General features: G+C 35.8%; 1 protein-coding gene across 2 annotated transcripts in view; it reads right to left on the bottom strand.

The window, feature by feature from the left end:
* The window catches only part of hppy (MAP4K3-like protein hppy), an 80,081-nt gene that overhangs the window by 52,440 nt on the left and 8,949 nt on the right, over positions 1-18,692 (bottom strand). For both annotated transcript variants that reach the window (XM_089649629.1, XM_089649628.1), the window contains exons 2-4: positions 6,316-6,516; positions 4,418-4,524; positions 1,997-2,135 (exon numbers count right to left, since the gene is read on the bottom strand). In XM_089649629.1, the coding sequence (XP_089505755.1) occupies positions 1,997-2,135; positions 4,418-4,524; positions 6,316-6,516 (447 nt within the window). The remainder of the gene's footprint in view (positions 1-1,996; positions 2,136-4,417; positions 4,525-6,315; positions 6,517-18,692) is intronic.

Genomic DNA, 18,692 nt, shown 5'->3' on the forward strand with positions numbered 1-18,692 from the left:
TAAAATTCCTTCCGTGCCTGCAATCTTTGACTGCCACACACCCCTTGAGAATATGTTAATCGTGTCAATTTGAGAGTCTCTTGTTCTATTTGATTTGAATAAATGTAATTAATCATCGTTTTTCTTTTTATTCAATATCAAAGCAATCCTTTCTGTCACTAAACCTCTTAGCGTTACAATGGCGCCCTAGCGTGGTTTGATTTGAATATGAGTTTACCTGATTGTGTTACAATTGGCGCCAACGTGGTAGTTGGACATTTGTAAAATAATTCATGTTCCAATGGCCCCAACATGTCATTTTCAGTTAATTTATAGCTATGCAAATGATTCATGTTACAAGACTTCCATGTCAATACTGTATTTATTTCCAGGAAAGCCTTATATGACTTATTTTTATTGTAAATAATGATTCTTAAGTTGAATAATATGATAACTTTCAAGAATATTTTCGTATGTCTTCATCACATTTCATTATATTAGAGAAAAAAAAAACATTTCTCTGAATATCCACTCAAATGATTTTTGGCATATTATGGCATGTTTGTAAAACGTCTTGAGAGATCGCTTGCCATAATGTGCTAAATTTATATAGGACCAAAAAATATGGGATAAATGGTGATATTAATATAAACCACAGTAAGCAATTCATATGTTTCCATATTAATTAAATCGACTGACCAATTCGAAAACCGAACACCCATCGCTCCAGTGGTTATAAGTAGCTATCCTAGGAACTACACGGGTATTTCGAAAACAGTATCAACCGGTGTTCGGCGGCGGTTAGCATTTTACCCCCGGCATACTAAAGGTTAATAGAGGATTGATTGCGATTTGCGCAAATAAAAAAATTGTCCAAAGAGGCGAAGCTAGCAATCCACAATGAAGTGTTGAAACCAACACTGATGTATGGTAGTGAGGCATGAATCACGCAGAGGACATATGAAAGTAAACTGAATGCTGCAGAGATGAGATCCCTGAGGTCTACGTTTGGTAAAACCACATATGACCGTGTGCAAAATGCGGAGATGTTAACCCTAGATAACTAATCGCTCGTCGAGGTGACGACGCGCTACTCGATGAAATTCGAAATCACCTACTTCCCCCCGCTCCCCGACCTTGACTCTTTCATTACCTTCCTAATTTGAGTAAACAGTGCAGCACGTGACGCGATTGCGGCCACACGCATACTAGGACGTGCCCTATTACCGTCTCGTCGTCTGCTGGACGAAAGTTTAGTTATAACAACAATTTTTATTTTTATGGTACGTCCATTCATACATTCTTATATTTATTGTTAATGTTGGCGAATCTTCTACAATAGAAGCTCCAGTTCCATCTACGTCAAACATGCCTAAAATTAGCTACCTGTGTCCATCCAAGGACCGGAGGATGACCAAACATCGTTGCACCAGATTTAGAAAGGCTATTTGTGGTCCACATAATGTTGACATGTGTGGTCACTGTGTAGACTGATATTTTGATATTAATTTGTTCATTATAAACCTTACTTTTGTGCCATGTAACAAGTTCCTGTCTTAATTAAATATTTTTGATTTATTTCTAGTTTTTTATCGCATAGTCCACTAGACTAAAGTGTAGTTACAATGAAACAATGAAAACAGTTTAATTATCTAGGGTTAAAGCAGAATTTCGAAACTTTTTGATGAATTTTGCACACTCAACGTTCAATACAAGAGGAAAATTACTGTCTAAAATTACATCTGATTTCGAAATACTCTGCGTAAAGTCCGAGCAACGTCGGCGACTTCAGAGAGTAATATCATACAACTGTACCTGACAGGCCGACCACACCGGTAAAACAATGCGAAATTTAGATGCACAACAGAATATAACGTATTACTACGAATTCACATCGTTAATCTGAATTTGATGGGTGGAAAATTTCTATTTACGAGGAAAATTTGAATTTCTGAGATGCAGTGAATTATGAATTAACGGAACTCATTTAAATCATTCATAAATATAAAAAGGGTACCTCGGGAGCCATCCAATAGGGAGTGCCAATGAACGATTTCCTCTTGTTGATGGTGGCGGTGATTTGAGCCGAAACTCCAAAGTCGGCCAATTTTACGTCCCCACACTCGGTCAGCAAAATGTTGGCTCCTTTGATATCCCTGCAAATACACATACATAATCCATTCAAATATACTTTCCAATGAAATTTTAATTCCGCTATCAACGTTCTATGCATAGACATAAAAATTGATAGACCAGCCCACCAGTGAAAGGGGTATAAGCCAAGTTCGCGGTGCGAGGAAGAGGCGTGACTCCCTCCCTTTCTGCGGTTAGTTTATCATTATAAAAAAAATAATAATACAGGGTTTTCCAATAAGAGGTGTTATTTTGAATAGCCCGCTATTTCGGTAGATGTTACTTTTGAAGCTGTCATTTTTTGACATTTGACAAGTAGAAACTACGCCATTAATAAAAATGGAACGATACACGCTTCAACAACGCATTGAAATTATTAAAATTCACTTGAGTGAATCAAATGCAAATCATCTTGAGTGATGAGGCCCATTTCCACCTCGGTGGCTTCGTCAACAAGCAAAATTGTCGCATCTGGGGCTCGGAAAACCCAATGAGTTATTGTTGAAAAGCCTCTGTATCCTCAACGTGTGACTGTTTGGTGCGGTTTATGGTCCGGCGGAGTCATTGGACCTTATTGATTGCGCTATCGAGAGATGATTAATGATTTTTCATGGCCGGAATTGGATGGTATTGGTATCTGGACAACGTTTACTTTCAACAAGACGGCGCTACGTGCCACACAAGCAACGAAATCATTGATCTTTTACGATTGAATATCAAAATAACACCTCTTATTGGAAAACCCTGTATTTGACAAGTCAAAATATTTCACCAACAAATGTAGATATAATATGTCTCGACGCCATCTAGTGGGAAATTTAGCACTAACAAAGCCTTTCCTACAAAAATAAAGTTGGCTGTTTACAGGTGGAAAAAATATAATAAGCAGTAATTGTTGATTGAGGTACTAGTACATATTGTATTATTTGGCGTGTTGGAAATAAGCCGACATAGCTCAGTGGTTCAGAGCACCTGACCGGACATCGGAAAGTGCGGGTTCAATTCCCGTCAGCGGCATTTATTTTTACTCGGGAGATAGTTTCAATTTACATGGATATTTCAGGCGACTAATTATTGCTTATAATAATTTGTTATCCTTTGTGCTATGCATAAAAAATCTTGTCTTATAAACATTAGTTTCTCATTATAAAAAAAAATAATAAAATTTAGTTCGACACTTTTAGAAATGTGATATAATTTTCCCACCTCACTCATTTTTGCATCGCTACACAACCTGATTTGTAGGCGGTTTGGTTAAAAAATTTACATTTAGAACCTGCGCAGAAAAGTCCCACAATGGACTGCACTGCAAACCTTTACCTTACTTTAGCAAACTTCGCATTTCTGAGCAGCGTCTGGTTATTCGGCGAGCTCTCGTTGGCAGTCCGAAAACAGCCAATTTTATGGTTTATTCAGGAAATGCACGAACCCTGATGGCGCCAAAATGATTGTCACACGGTGATGTGTGTATTGTGTAATTATGTGTGTAATCGAAGGACCGTTGATTATGAAAGTGTGTGTACAAATGACCACTGCGCGAAGGAGAAAATATGGATATATTTGGATCAAAATTCTCTGCATCATCCAGTTAATTCTTCAGCAACTTAGTGGTTCACTATGTAAAATGACACTCAAAGCATTAAAAAAAAACTGGCGGCGAACTTAATTTGCCATTAGTTTGTTGCATCGTTGCGCAGTAGGAAGTAATCTTGAAGAAAGCGGTGAGTGAACTGATACGAACGAGCGGTGAGAGGTATGACGGGAGATAAATTATTTTTGGAAGTACAGCGGTCTTGTCTGTATTTTCATTATGGCCTGTCCATCTCTTTCTTGATATCTGGTCTGGTATCTGTGAGAGGATAGTGTGTCAGCGCTTTATTAGCAGCAGACAGATACCTGGACGGATGACGAACTTCGTGCTGGCACGGTTGGTGGACGCGGTGGACTCTCTCGCAGCAGCAGCTGGTCCAGTTTCTTCACCACCTAAGACTCTTGCTGCAGAGTCTCCATCTTCTATCTTCGTGTCACCTGTTCCTATACTTCATTTTGCTTAACTTAACTTCACTTTATTTTTGTAATATTTATATTGTTTTAATACCTGCATCACCTGTAAAGCGCCCGTGAGGTGTATCTCACAAAAGCGGCGCTATACAAATTATCCAATAAATAAAATAATAAAATAAATCTACGATTCATGTCTGTTTGCCAGAATGAGCTTATGGAATGGTAAGCCTTTAGCCAAGATGAGTGTCAAGTCACAGAGAATGTAACTTAGCATGATTTTCAGTTGATGTAATATATTTACCTGTGCATTTTGCCCATACTATGCAGGTAGGAAAGGCCAGTCAAGGTCTCTCTGCACATATAGGCTATCTGCACCTCACTGAGGGGACCCGTGATGTGGTAGATATCCTGAAATCAAACAACAGAACATGAAATTACGTTGGCTTTCAGTCAGTGAAAGATTATGTTTAAAATTTGTGTTACAATTAGTATGTATTTTGCACTGGCGGTCGGTCGGTGACTTTTTAGGTGAAGTATTCCCTCATGTTGGAGAGAGTGCAGAAGAAATTTCTGAGATTCCTCTACCTGAGGGAGTATGGCTACTACCCGTGGCTCTATCCTACTGACTTTCTCTTGGGCATGCTCGGTATGAACCATCTACGGGTCAGAAGAGATGTGCATATTGTATCCCACTTCTTCAAACTGATTCGTGGATGGTAAGTTTTTAGATCTTCGGATCTACCGGATCTGCCCTGATGATGGACACTGCAACGCTGTCCGAAACGTCGGCTAAAGAAGGAGTTAGCGCAACACGGCATAACACCCCAAAAACAAACAACAAAAATGATTCGTGGATGGTTAGTAAATCCGACTACCATGGAGAGTATTAGTCTCTATGTTCCTGATGGTTATCTCCGTCACCGACAGCATAGACTGTTTTATCTCCCGGCCTGCAGGACCAACTTGCCTGCAGGTCATGCCGGTGGGGAGAGCAGTCTTGCTGTTGAACAGAATTAATTCGGATATCGACATGTTTAGCTGAAGGTGAAGCTGCCTTTAAAAGGCAATCTCTATTGATGCTGGTATAGTTTATACACCGCTTATTTATTATGTAATACCATTTTACAAATGTACTTAAAAACTAAATAAAATGTAATTTTGTAATGTTTTTAAAGGAATAAACTAATTGAATTGAATTTTTATAGAAGAGATACTGGATAATATGTACTTGCTTACTATCAAATATACAAATTCTATCGACTAGACCACGAACAAGATGCATTTACTGACAAAATAGTATATCAAATTAGCACTATAAATCCCCATAAATAAAAATGTAGATATTCGTTTGTCAAAATCTTAAATCTCCAAAAGTTCGCTTCAAAACTTCACGGATTGCTTTGAAATTTTGACACAACGTTGCATTAGAATGCGCATGTGTTTTTATATACCTATATTATATAGATGTCACCTGTGACAGGTAAAAACATGCTTTTTTTTAAACAGCGCTATCGGTTGGACGTAAAGGCAACATGCGCTGTCGTTTCTCTATCTGCACAGACAGACTCAGCCACAGCAACGAGTAACAGGGTACAGCCCCAGTATTTCAATAAATTAGCTTCAGTTATTCAAGCCAAACTTTGAATCTAATTCATAATAGGGTATGCTTTTCTGTACATTATATTTCCCATTATAACACTGGAAGGAATGAGAGAGGGCACCCGGAATGAGACAAACCAAAGGATGTACTTATAAACAGACCAAAACCTGGACGAATCAGGCAACTACTCAATATGGACAGTGCACTAACTCAGGGAACTGATAGGACTATTAATGGGACACTGCCACCTCAGGAGACACATGCAGCTGTAGGGAGCAGAAAACACCAATTGTTACAGGAAATGTGAAGAGGATGAAGAGACTCCAGTTCACCTATAGTGCTAATGTCCTGCCCAGGTGGGAACTAGGCTCAGATACCTGGGGAAACATACAGTAGAACCAGAAGACATAGCCACATACCCAATGACAACCCTGGTGAACTTTATCAAAGGGACTGGGTTGTTGTTAAAGGATTGAGGTAAAGTGCTCACGGGAACTATCCGTAAACTGTCTCCACTTTAAATAAAATAAAGTACCAGGATGCTTGTTGATTGGATTGGGTAAGGTTGGGTTAGGCAAGGTTAGGTAAGGTTAGGTTACCTGCAGACTGCCCCCACCGCAGTACTCCATGGAGATCCAGAGTTTGTCGCGTCGCAGATAGGATCCATAGTAGGCTATCACGTTGGGGTGGCGGCAGTCCTTCATCATCAGGATCTCCTGCTGGATGATGGCGAAGTCATCACCCGGCTCCAGCTTTATCACCTTGATGGCGGCCAGCTCGCTCGACTGCAACCTTTTGGCCTGCAAACAAAGCAAAGTTTTTTTTATTTTTATTTATTTAAACATACATTATAAACTATCAAATCAATTTTATTAGTTTGCCATTGATTTGTCTGGATTTGGGCCACAAATAATGGGTCCACTTACCCCTGGGCCACAGGGTCATAAAATTAATCAGTCATAAATGGCAACCAAATATTTGCCGTAAATAAATAAAGTAATTAAAAAATATTAGAAGGATTGGTCGATAAGCTGTGTACTGAGTTTAGTTCTTATCAAAGTCATACATTACTTAAAATATAAATAGAATTACAATTCATAATAATGTACATAGAAATATATTACACTTAATTATTATTTACTAGCATCTTTTAACAACAAATTAGAATATAACATGTCAAGGTTAATGATTTATATTTAATTGCAAAAAAAAAATAGATAAGCCTTTGTATTCATGATGGTAATTTCACTATCTATACTCGGTCCAACATTAGAACAACCCGTGGACGCGCATGTCTCCGCCCCTTCGCCCCACTCCTAAAAGGACGAGCGTTAACACATTTAGACCCACTTTTTTAACAAATTAATTATTTAATTTATTTTCCTACCGATAAATAAAATAAAAAATTAAAACATTTTAATACATTCAAATAATGATGATGATAGTATTACAATACATATTGTACTTTATTAGGCCTCAGATTTATCAAATCGGCTAAGAAATCAATCCAAAGTTGAAAATAAAAAAATGCCATTAAAAAAAAAAAAATTTCATCAGATGATTTATTTGAAATTTCAAAAGCTAACGAATTATCATTATTGTCCTCGAGTTCATCAACAATGTGATCGATATTCCAAATTTTTTTTTGATAACAACAATATGTCGAACAAAGTAACTCCAATGTTCCGGTGTAACTTTTTCCATACCTTCTTGAATGAGTCGTCTTACGTCACTTATTTTCAAGGAGGTATTGTTAACTTTGACCGGTTCTTGTATACCGCAATAACGTATATTTGATGGTGTGTAGCCCAATACCCGTTTGCTCAGAAATTAAGTGAATGGCACATGTTTGTGAGATATCAGGGTCACCAGATAAAATATTTTCATACATATTTATTATCATTGTCCGTTGAGGTTTGTGCACCACCTATAAACATAAAAAAACCGATCAACACCAGCATTCACAAATTTTATACATATATTACCTATCCATATCCTCGAATTATAAAAATGCATTGTTGTAAATCGAATAGTCATACAAATAACACATAAATAATGTTTACCTGTCCTTTTTTGTTTTTAGTAATTGGTGATAATGAATTCGGACATATCGGCTGAACATCCATTTTATAGCAGAGTCTGAATGGGTTAATTTCTCTAAGCGCGGGCACTAACGACTAACGAATTGTCAGCGAAGATTGCCGGAGATAGCCGAGCGATGGCGAAGGAAAGGAGCGGGGGGGTGGTATGCGCAGAACGAACCTAATTTGGTACTCCAACAGGTCGTTCTTATCGTGGACAGAGAATAATTAATCGTAAATGTATTAGAAATAAATTTTACTGAAAAATTATCTATTTTTATGTCATTGACAATAGTCCTGACTGCTCTGTAACCAGTGGGATTAAGCTGTCATACCCTTAAATTAAATATACCATTCCTGAGAGAAAGTCCAATTATACACGGTGTCCGGAAACTCTTGGTACAAGCGGGAAACTGGTGAATCTACATCACATTTGGAGCCGATTTTGTAGTATAATTTTTTTTATTTGAGCTTTCGTTTTCGAGTAAATCGAGTCAGAAGTTAAGTTTTTAGATTCTCACGGCCAAAAGCATTTTTGTTGTTTGTTTTTGGGGTGTTATGCCGTGTTGCGCTAACTCCTTCTTTAGCCGACGTTTCGGACAGCGTTGCAGTGGAGTGCAACACATCTTCGGATCTACCGGATCTGCCCTGATGATGGACACTGCAACGCTGTCCGAAACGTCGGCTAAAGAAGGAGTTAGCGCAACACGGCATAACACCCCAAAAACAAACAACAAAAAAGAGTCAGAAGTTGATTTTTTTTTTGATCAAATTCTTATAAATTATTACTGAAGATCAAAGTACCCAACTAATTAAAACTCTTTAAAAGTAAAACAAATAAAGAAACCCAGATTTAAAGCATTATTTTGAAATCACCCTTCATTTAATCCGGTGTAATCATAAAATATTTCTGCTCTGCAGGGTTAAAACATCTGTTGTTCTAAAATTCATACCTATCTCTGACATATTCGCAAAATATAGCTTTCTCTAGTATTCTGGGATCAACTAACAGATGAAGGAAAGAGACCCACGATAAGCAGATGTCACATTTCTGTTAAATCATAAGTAGGTAGGTCAGTTTTGGTTTATGGGTCGCCGCACGTGGCCGTATTCATGTCATTGTTTACATTGCATTTTGCTTTAAGAAGTTTTCTCGTTAATTTAAACATAAAAGTGAATTGTGGTCGAAATTTTTTTCTGTTTTAATACGCGTTATTATTGTTTTGATAGTGATACTTTAAGATTTATCATCGATGCGTTCGACGTGTTTGAAAACAGTTGTACGTTTTTAATGTTTTGATTTTGAGACTTATCATCGATGCCTTCGACGAGGTAAAAATTAACTCCGACATGGTTCAAATAGTGCAATAATCAATCATCAGACGGACCCAACTGTGCTTGGAAGTTAACGGTGAACATTTAAAATAATTTATGTGACGTGTTTGTGTGTTTGAATTGGAGATCGGAACATCGCTACATATTGTGAGTACCTACCTATGCTAATAATAATTCCTATCCGTTGCGTCGGCGTCTCAGATCGAATGACAAAAAAATTTTAACCCTGAAATAGCCTAAAAATATTTTTTTTTTTTGATGAAAATGCTCAAATCAAAAAACTTTATGTTTATTTGGGTTCCCCATGTGGTGTAGATTCTCCAGTTTCCCGCTTGTACTACGAGTTTCCGAACACCGTGTATTTGTCTTATTCTTCTTTATTATTTTTTTATATATATTTTTTTTCTCGTTTTTCTGTTCTGTTATTTTATAATAGCATGTCTTATTCTTCTTTATTCTTTTTTATTTTCGTTTTTCTGTTTTCTATTTTATATACTCTATTTCCATTATAAATTTTCTACTGCGATCCTTCCTATTTTCAACACGTTTATATATTTAGTTGATATGTTCACACTAGACCTCACATAACTATATTCCATTGGTCACCATGAAACAGGCAGTCGCCTAGTATGGTGATTTAATGTACCATATATAAAGAAATGTTGTAATGTATTATCATATATAAATAAGTAAAATAAATTAATAAATCCCATTATCCAATTATGTCCTAAATGCTGTATCTAAATTTCGCTAATAAACAATTAGTTAATGTTAATTAAGTGTTAATCTCAAGTGACCTACCAGGTAAGTACGGTACTGTATATTATCTCCAAATATAGTCAGTAATAAGATAGATCATTGTAGAAATGTATTATATATTTGTACAGCGCCCTTGAGGTGATTTTGCACAAAAACGGCACTATAAAAATCATCCAAATATCATTATTATTATAAAATTTTGGAAGTCTCAATCAAGCACCCGTTTTTCTTCTTTCTTTTAATGTTGGTAATCTTAGTTCCTCGAATCTATCTTCATATTACCGGCCTCTCAAAGCTCTTGGTATTTTTGTAAATCGTCTCTGTACTATCTCTATAAGGTCTATATCTTTTGCAAAATATTGACTCCACATTTGGAAAGCATATTCCAGGAGAAGTCGTACATATGATTTGTTATTTCTTTACATTGTATATTTTTTAAGTAATCTGAAAGTATGTTGCCTGTTGTATGCTGATGATGCGGTGCTGATTGCTAATAGTATAGATGATCTACATGAACGTCTAGGATGAACGAAGTATGCATGAAGAATGAGTTAATGATGAATGTAAGTAAGTCTAAAGTCATGGTGTTTGAAAGAGAGGGTACGGAAACAGTGTGCAATATAGCTGTGAATGAGGAATACTTGGGGCAGGTGGATGAGTTTGTGTATTTAGGAAGCATGTTTACGAGAGATGGGAAGGCTGACAGAGATATTGAAAGAAGGGTAAATGCAGGTAACTCCATTAATGGAGGACTGAACGCATTTGGCGCTAACAAAAAATTGTCCAAAGAAGCGAAGTTAGCAGTCCACAATGGAGTGCTGGTACCTACCCTGATGTATGGAAGTGAGGCATGGAACTGGCAGAGAAAGGATGAAAGTAGATTGAATGCTGTTGAAATGAGATCCCTGAGGCGTATGTGTGGTAAATCATGTATGATCGTGTGAGGAATGTGGAGATCCGCAAAGAGTGCAAGGCGGATGTAAGCGTAATGAGTAAGATTAAGAAAGGGACACTTAGATGGTTTGGGCATGTAGAGCGAATAAGCAAAGAAAGGAGTGTAAGAAGGATATATGATGCAAATGCGAATGGTAGCAGAAGTCGGGGACGCCCGAGGAAGACATGGCACGATCAAGTGAATCAGATACTTGTGTCGGGCCATGTCAAGAGTCAGAATAATAGAAGAGTATGTATGAGACGATGTATGAATGTGAATGAGGCAAGGAGCGTGTGCAAAGACCGAGTTGTTTGGCGGTCCGTCCTCTCTGCCTACCCCTGCGTGGAAACGGCGTGATGGTTAGTTAGTTCTTGTATATTTTTAACATCAAATCCAGTGTTAGGACAAGGAAATCTGTCCTAATTAAATATGTTATCGACCAGTCAGTGGCCGAGTTGACATCGCGCTTGGGTCCCACTCAGGCGTAGTGTGTTCAATTCCTCGGCTGGCTAAGTAGTCCTCCATCACAACACAAGCAACATTTTCCGCTTACTGTGGTGGTAGTAGGAGATTTTAAAATATTGTCAGGATATTGGTTATATAAAATTGCACTTTTGACAATCTCATCGATATGCGATTCCTATTTCAAGTCTTGTGATATGGTAACTCCTAGGTCTTGTCAATAAGGCATCCAACTGCCCAGAACCAGTGGGACTTTGACACCCCCAATTGGGGTATGAGGTAAAGATGCAGAGGGTGTGGAGGGAATGTTAAATGCTGTAAAGTACCCAGTTGTTCAGATCTGACTACCTAATCAAAACTCTTTTTCCAATCTGTTTTTTTTTTTTTGTATCTGTTCATGCATTTGTTCTCGGTGACGTTCAACTGTAAGATTGTTTAGTAGATTGGTTGATTGTTTATGCCGATAAATAACAATTTATTTAATTTTTATTCAAGCACCTTTACAAACATCAATTAGAAGCTGTGTAAGCAGAATAATATCTGTTTCTGGGCCAAACGTGGACACTATTTATGTGTATATTGTTTGACGAAAGAAACATTTATATAACACATTTTCAAGCGGGCGAAAATTAGGACCAATTCGAAAAAAACGGATTTAAACCGCTATATCTTTGAAAATAATACATATACGTAATAGACACTACACCCCAACTATAAATAATACATATACGTAGTAGTCACAACACCCCAACTATAAATAATACATATACGTAGTAGTCACCAACTATATATAATACATATACGTAGTAGTCACCACACCCCAACTATAAATAATACATATACGTAGTAGTCACCACACCCCAACTATAAATAATACATATACGTAGTAGTCACCACACCCCAACTATAAATAATACATATACATAGTAGTCACCACACCCCAACTATATATAATACATATATATGTAGTAGTCACCACACCCCAACTATAAATAATACATATACATAGTAGTCACCACACCCCAACTATATATAATACATATATATGTAGTAGTCACCACACCCCAACTATAAATAATACATATACGCAGTAGTCACCATATCCCAACTATAAAATATATATATTATATGTAGTAGTCACCATATCCCAACTATAAAATACATATATATGTAGTAGTCACCACTCCCCAACTATAAAAGTATTGTGTGAAAATAAAGACTACTCTAATACAACTCCAGAAACTGAAGTTAAGGCGATGCACTACGTAGTGTAATATTTAAAATTGAGCCGCTATCAATAACAACCCTTACGTAGATGGCGATAAGGTTTAAATTCCTGTTAACACCATCTGCCTGTTTTGATTTATGCTAGAAAAAAACATGGCCAAAAAGTGCCTTTTTTATTTTGTAGATGTTCAGGCATAAATATTAAATTTTTTTTCGATAATTTTATAAATAACTTAATTTGCCACATTATACAATAAAATCATAACCGAAAATGGGTTCGTAAGTAGGAGATTTTGAACTTTTAAGCAGTTTTCATAGGCCTTATACATTATTTTTTCTGGGCTTATAAAAAGACTTATCTAAAAAATACTCAATTATTTCAAAGGCCAAGATGTATTCTACTCGCAGTATTTAATTAAAGCATCTGAAACATTTCTAGGCGACCAAATTTTCAAACCAAAAACACATGATTTTGCATTACTACGTATGGCATCGCCTTAAGTCAGTTTTGGGCCATTTAGTGATGTTTTATGAGTGAAAACTGTATGTTTTATTACAAAAAAATTAGTTTTGACTTTTGATTAATTGATTCAGTGGCAAAAGTTTGAGGATTTATTACCCATTCTACAAGTTTCTTTTTGATTGAATATTCTTCGACACGCGAGACAAGATAAGAAAATGGGATACTTATATCACATTGTTTATACATATACATATTTATAGTTGGGACCTGCACAAAAAGATTGGTATACAATATTCATATAGAATTATTGGACAGCGAAGCATTTTCCGCCATTCAAGAAGGACCGATGGAAAAGTTAGAACTACGCTTCCCGCCAGAAGTGGGTTGATACTAGCTGAAGTCCCCGACGTTGATTGGGTTTTACAGATCAGATTTTCAATAATTTTCGTTTAATTTTGAATGTCAAATGTTCCAAAGGTCGTAATATCAAAATTCTGCTTTAACCTTTCCTTATCGGTGGTGTGTATTTACTACACATTGCTTCTAATAACTTAATTAACTCTATAAATATAATAAATTCTGGGTTCAGATTTTAGGTATTCCTCCGTTATACATTTATGCACTGAATTAAAAAACAATATTTTACATAGTTTTCAAATTCAATTAAAAAATCAGAGATTTTTGTCAAAAATCGGGATCAAATACACCAATGCAATCAACCGTGTGACACTGCTACGTGAAGAGTGTGGGAGGAAATGTCACGCTATTGATGTCCCGCTTTAGTTCGCTATGCGGGAATATGAGAAATCCACACGTCCGCAGTTGTATTCAATTTAGACCGTCGATACCTACGACCGCATAGCATCGAGCGCCAATCAGTCGCGGGCCGTCATTAGATAAGGACTCCTCGCACATTTTTTTAGCATCTGCCAATGGTTTTTTCATGTTTTCAGCAATTAAATTACAATTATCATCACTTTTGATATAAAATATAATAAACATAAGTGATTAACTATGAATATTCATATTTTTCCCATATTAAATCGCTTATTTTGAGATGTGTATTTACTACACAGTACCAGAATGCGTGGATTTTATTAGCACAGTAAGGGAAAGGTTACGTAATGAGAAGGGGATGCGGGCAGTTTTACTAAATCCCATGTTAAGAGAAATGTTAAACTGTTCATTATAAGTTACTGGCTGAAGTCCCCAGCATTTTTAGAAATCTGATATAGACAGTAATTTTCCTATTTAAAGGTCAAGTGTGCAAAATTTCGTCAATCTAGGAATAAAACTGTAGATTTGTATATAAAACCGGTCAGTGGCTGAGTTAACATCGCATTTGGTTCCCACCCAGGCGTAAATTCAATTCCTCGGCTGGCCAAGTCCTCCATCACAACACAAGCAACATTTTCCGCTTACTGTGGTGGTAGTGGAGATTTTCAAATATTGTCAGGTTATTTGTAACCCAGGAATGTTTGTTTAAGCCAGGCCTCTTCTTTATTTAAATAGATTTGTTTTTTTTCGTAGGAAGCGATTACTTTGTGTTTATACGTTATATTTTTAATCAAATCAAACAATTTGTTTTTAACCACAAGTGTTTATTATTTTTCACATCTACCGGTTTCGCTTAGATAACTTAAAATATTATTTATGTGATAAATAATGAAAACTCGTGGTTAAAAACAAAATGTTTGAATTAATTAAAGATATTTTTTTACTTGTTTTGATACATACCCAATGAAATGCATTGAAAGTACATAATTAGCTAACGATCAAACCGTTTCTCCGCTGGGGTAGGCTAAATAGGACACAAATCTGTCTCGACACGCACTCCTGCTTCATTCACATTTATATATACTATTATCGTCTCATACATACTCTTCTGTTATTCTAACTCTTGATATGACCATACTCATGTATATATTTTTTTTTATAGTTTTATTTATTTTATAAAATACAGTATAATTGTTTAAATTTACATAAAGAACATATTTAAAAAAAAAATTAACATGTTTACCTTTACAAGAGTCTAAAACTCGTGCGTAAAAGGAAAAAAATAAAAACTTAACATACATATGTAAATAGAATAAAAAAATTCATAAAAACATATAAAGTGAAGAGATTTTAGTTTTTTTATACAATAATATATAAAATAATATAGTGAGATGTCATCGTCATTCTAATTCGCTAAATTATTTAAGGTAGTGAAGTTTATTTTATTTTTAAATTTATTATATAGTCCAGTTCTAATCTCATCTCTGTCGTTAGTTGATTAAACCACACCACTCCAGTGTACGTGTAATAGTTTCATATGTTTCAATTGATCATGTCATGTCGTTCACGGGTGTTTCAGACTATATATTCTCCTTGGACTCCTTTCCTCGTTCATCCGATCTACACGCGCAAACCATCCAAGCGTCCTTTTCTTAATCTTACTCATTAAGCTTACATCAGCCTTGCATTCTTCGCGAATCTCCACATTTCTCACACGTGATTTACCACACACACATATCTCTAAGGGATCTCATTTCTACAGCATTCTTTCAGCTTTCGTCCCTCCTCTGCCAGTTCCATGCCTCACTGGCAAACATCAGAGTAGGTACCAGCACTCCATTATGGACTGTTAGCTTCTTTGGACAATTTTTTAGTTAGCAGCAACCACATTCAGTCCTCCATTAATGGAGTTTTCTGCATTTATCCTTCTTTCAATATCTCTGTCAGCCTTCCTATCTCTCTAGAACATACTTCCTAAATACACAAACTCATCCACCTGCTCCAAGTATTCATCATTCACAAGTATATAGTGTCTTCTTTGTGACAGGTAGATGTGCGAAAAATGCCAGCGACACGGTAGCGCTCTTTTCGACAGTTCAAATTGGCGCGCGTCAACGACGGTCGTGTTCTCGCGTTTATATTTTTATTCATTAAATTGCGTTATAACTTTCATTTTGATGACATACCCGGTCACCGTTGTAATAGTTTGGAGCCCCACGTTATGTGCCAGTGTTATGGACGGAGCCACGTAGGGTTTGGAGCCGGCTGTACAGCTTCAGGGGTAGAATCATGGGACTCTAGTTATTAGCTCAGGTAGGGTTGGCAGATTATGCCTTTACACGGGGGACATTCGACAATTTAAGACTCTACTCTCTCGTCAAATGAAACACCTAAATGGGAATGATTAATGAGTGTATTTACAGGTCAACAAGCACACACATAGTATAACACAAAAGGGCACACAATATACATCCTAAATTAATCCTGGCTGTTTGAATTGAACAAATCTATTTCTCATATTGGCTTCGTCTGGCAGACGTCTGTAACAGGCTTCTAAATAGGCAGATAATAGGGCAAACGTTTGGTGCACGCTTACATGAGATGTCCCGGGAATGCAGGAGTTGCTAGGAGGTGTTACTTCCAGACATTGTAGAGTGGAAACAAAGGTAGTAATCGTCTACACGTGCAAAACGTGCGCGTGCTAGGCTCGGGCGATGATGGGGGGCCGGAGCCGAATTCGCAGCGTTCAAGACTGAGGGTAAGCTGACGATCATAAAACCGTTGGGCTTTTGCGTTGGTGCGCAGTATGCATGCGCGCCGTTCTGCGTCGCCTCGTTCTGCGTTGATTTTTAGTTTCGCAGGGATTTTAAAATGTGTCTGAGAGATCTGTTACGTAACAAGGTGCAGCAGTAAGGACAGTAGCTCTGTGAAATGATCTAAGATGATTTGTTCATTGTGTAAAAAAGACTGGACGGTGTTTGTGTAGGAAAACACTCTTATAAATAAATCTTGTACATTTTCCATATATTTTCTGCAATTTTCTTGTCAATAAATATGTAGCATTCAATTTCTGTGCTTTTTTATCATAGTTTGAAAACCTTCTGAAGATAATTTTGAAAAATTAATGAAAATTAGTGTATTGTAACAGAAATGGCAAGTGTTTTACTTTTTTTATATAAATTTAAATAATAATAATAATTGGATGACTTGTATAGCGCCGTTTTTGTGCAAAATCACCTCAAGAGCGCTGTACAAATTTATAATACATTTATACAGTGATCTATGTTATTAATAACTATTTATGGAGATAATATACCGTACAATACTTACCTGGTAGGTCACTTGAGATTAACACTTAATTAACATTATCTAATTGTTTATTAGCAAAATTTAGATACAGGATTTAGGACATAATTGGAAAATTGAATATAACTGGACTTTCTCTCAGGAATGTTATATTTAATTTAAGGGTATGACAGCTTAAAAAGGTAAGTTTTTAGTTTAGACCTGAATTCTGTTGGACTTGTTATGGATCTTAGCTCCGGAGGGAGTTTATTCCAAGCCTTCGACCCAGATACTCCTATAATTATCTATAAAAATGCACTTTATTACTGGCTTTTTCAGCATATTTTGACAAAATATTTATGGCACTAAAAGGGTTAGTAAAAACTTCTAAATCAGATCTTCATGCCCAAAACATTCAAGTGTCGTATTCAATTGTGATTTCTCGCAGTGATTTGCAATTATGTATTGAACTATTACAAAAAGATTACATTGAACTTTTGAAATGGTCTCACGACTCTGGTTTAATTATAAATGCCAAAAAAACTAAATTGATACATATTAGATCACCCAATCAATGCTAAGGCAAATATTATTACACCTGAAATAAAGACACACACTTCAAATTGCTTACATGTTGGTATTCCTGCAATATGTACATGTGAAAATATTGAACTGGTCACAGAGTATGTATATTTAGGTATTATTATTGATTGTTTTTTCAAATGGGACTTACAAATAAATAAAGTATGTGAACGTCTGAGATCTATTGTTAATAGATTATATAAATTAAAATTCTATGTTCCAATACGTACACTTAGAATAATTTATTTATCACTAGCTGAATCTATTATAAGGTATGGAATCACAGCTTGGGGGCTTTCATGTAAAACAAATATAAACCATGTTCAATCAGTTCAAAATTCACTAGTTAAATTATTAGCTCATAAAAGTTTATACGAACAAAGGCATAATGTTCCATACCTTTATCAGAATCTTAAAATTTTCTCAGTAAGATCAATTCTGTGGTATAAAATTATATTTCAGCATATGAATAGCCCTATATACATAAATAGACTGGACCACACTTACAATACTCGTTTTACGTTAAATGAAGGACTAATTGTACCTAAGCATTTAAACAAATATGGACAAAGAACACTGGACTACATGATACCTAGGTGCTTAAATATGTTACCTGCTGAAATAAAAAAATGTACAAATGTAAAAACAAATATTATGTTGAAAAATTGGCTCGCTGAAAGAAATAGTTTGTATTAGAGTCTAATACAAACTATAGGTAGATACTATCACTGTTGTGTATATGTTTTTATATTTTTAAAACAAATTGTTATTTTTATTGTTATCACTGTTGTCATTAAGTAAAATAAGTTTTTATCTTTTTTAAATATTTTTTATGTGAAAAGTTGCCATCGACAAACTACTGAAAAGTAGTTTATCGGAACTTTTCTATTTTTTTCTGTATTTTTATTTTTATTATTTACTGTAATATGTATTTTTTGTCTTGCTTTCTTTAAATAAAAAAAAATAAAAATCTTAATCTGATAATAAGGAAAATACTTATATTATTATTCAAATATGAAATATTCATCGGGTACAATATTACGCAGCTAAATGCAGTCAAGGCCTATGATG

The sequence above is a fragment of the Hesperophylax consimilis genome, chromosome 30, assembly GCF_061612785.1.
Source record: "Hesperophylax consimilis isolate HC1 chromosome 30, BYU_Hcon_1.0, whole genome shotgun sequence".
Taxonomy (NCBI): domain Eukaryota; kingdom Metazoa; phylum Arthropoda; class Insecta; order Trichoptera; family Limnephilidae; genus Hesperophylax; species Hesperophylax consimilis.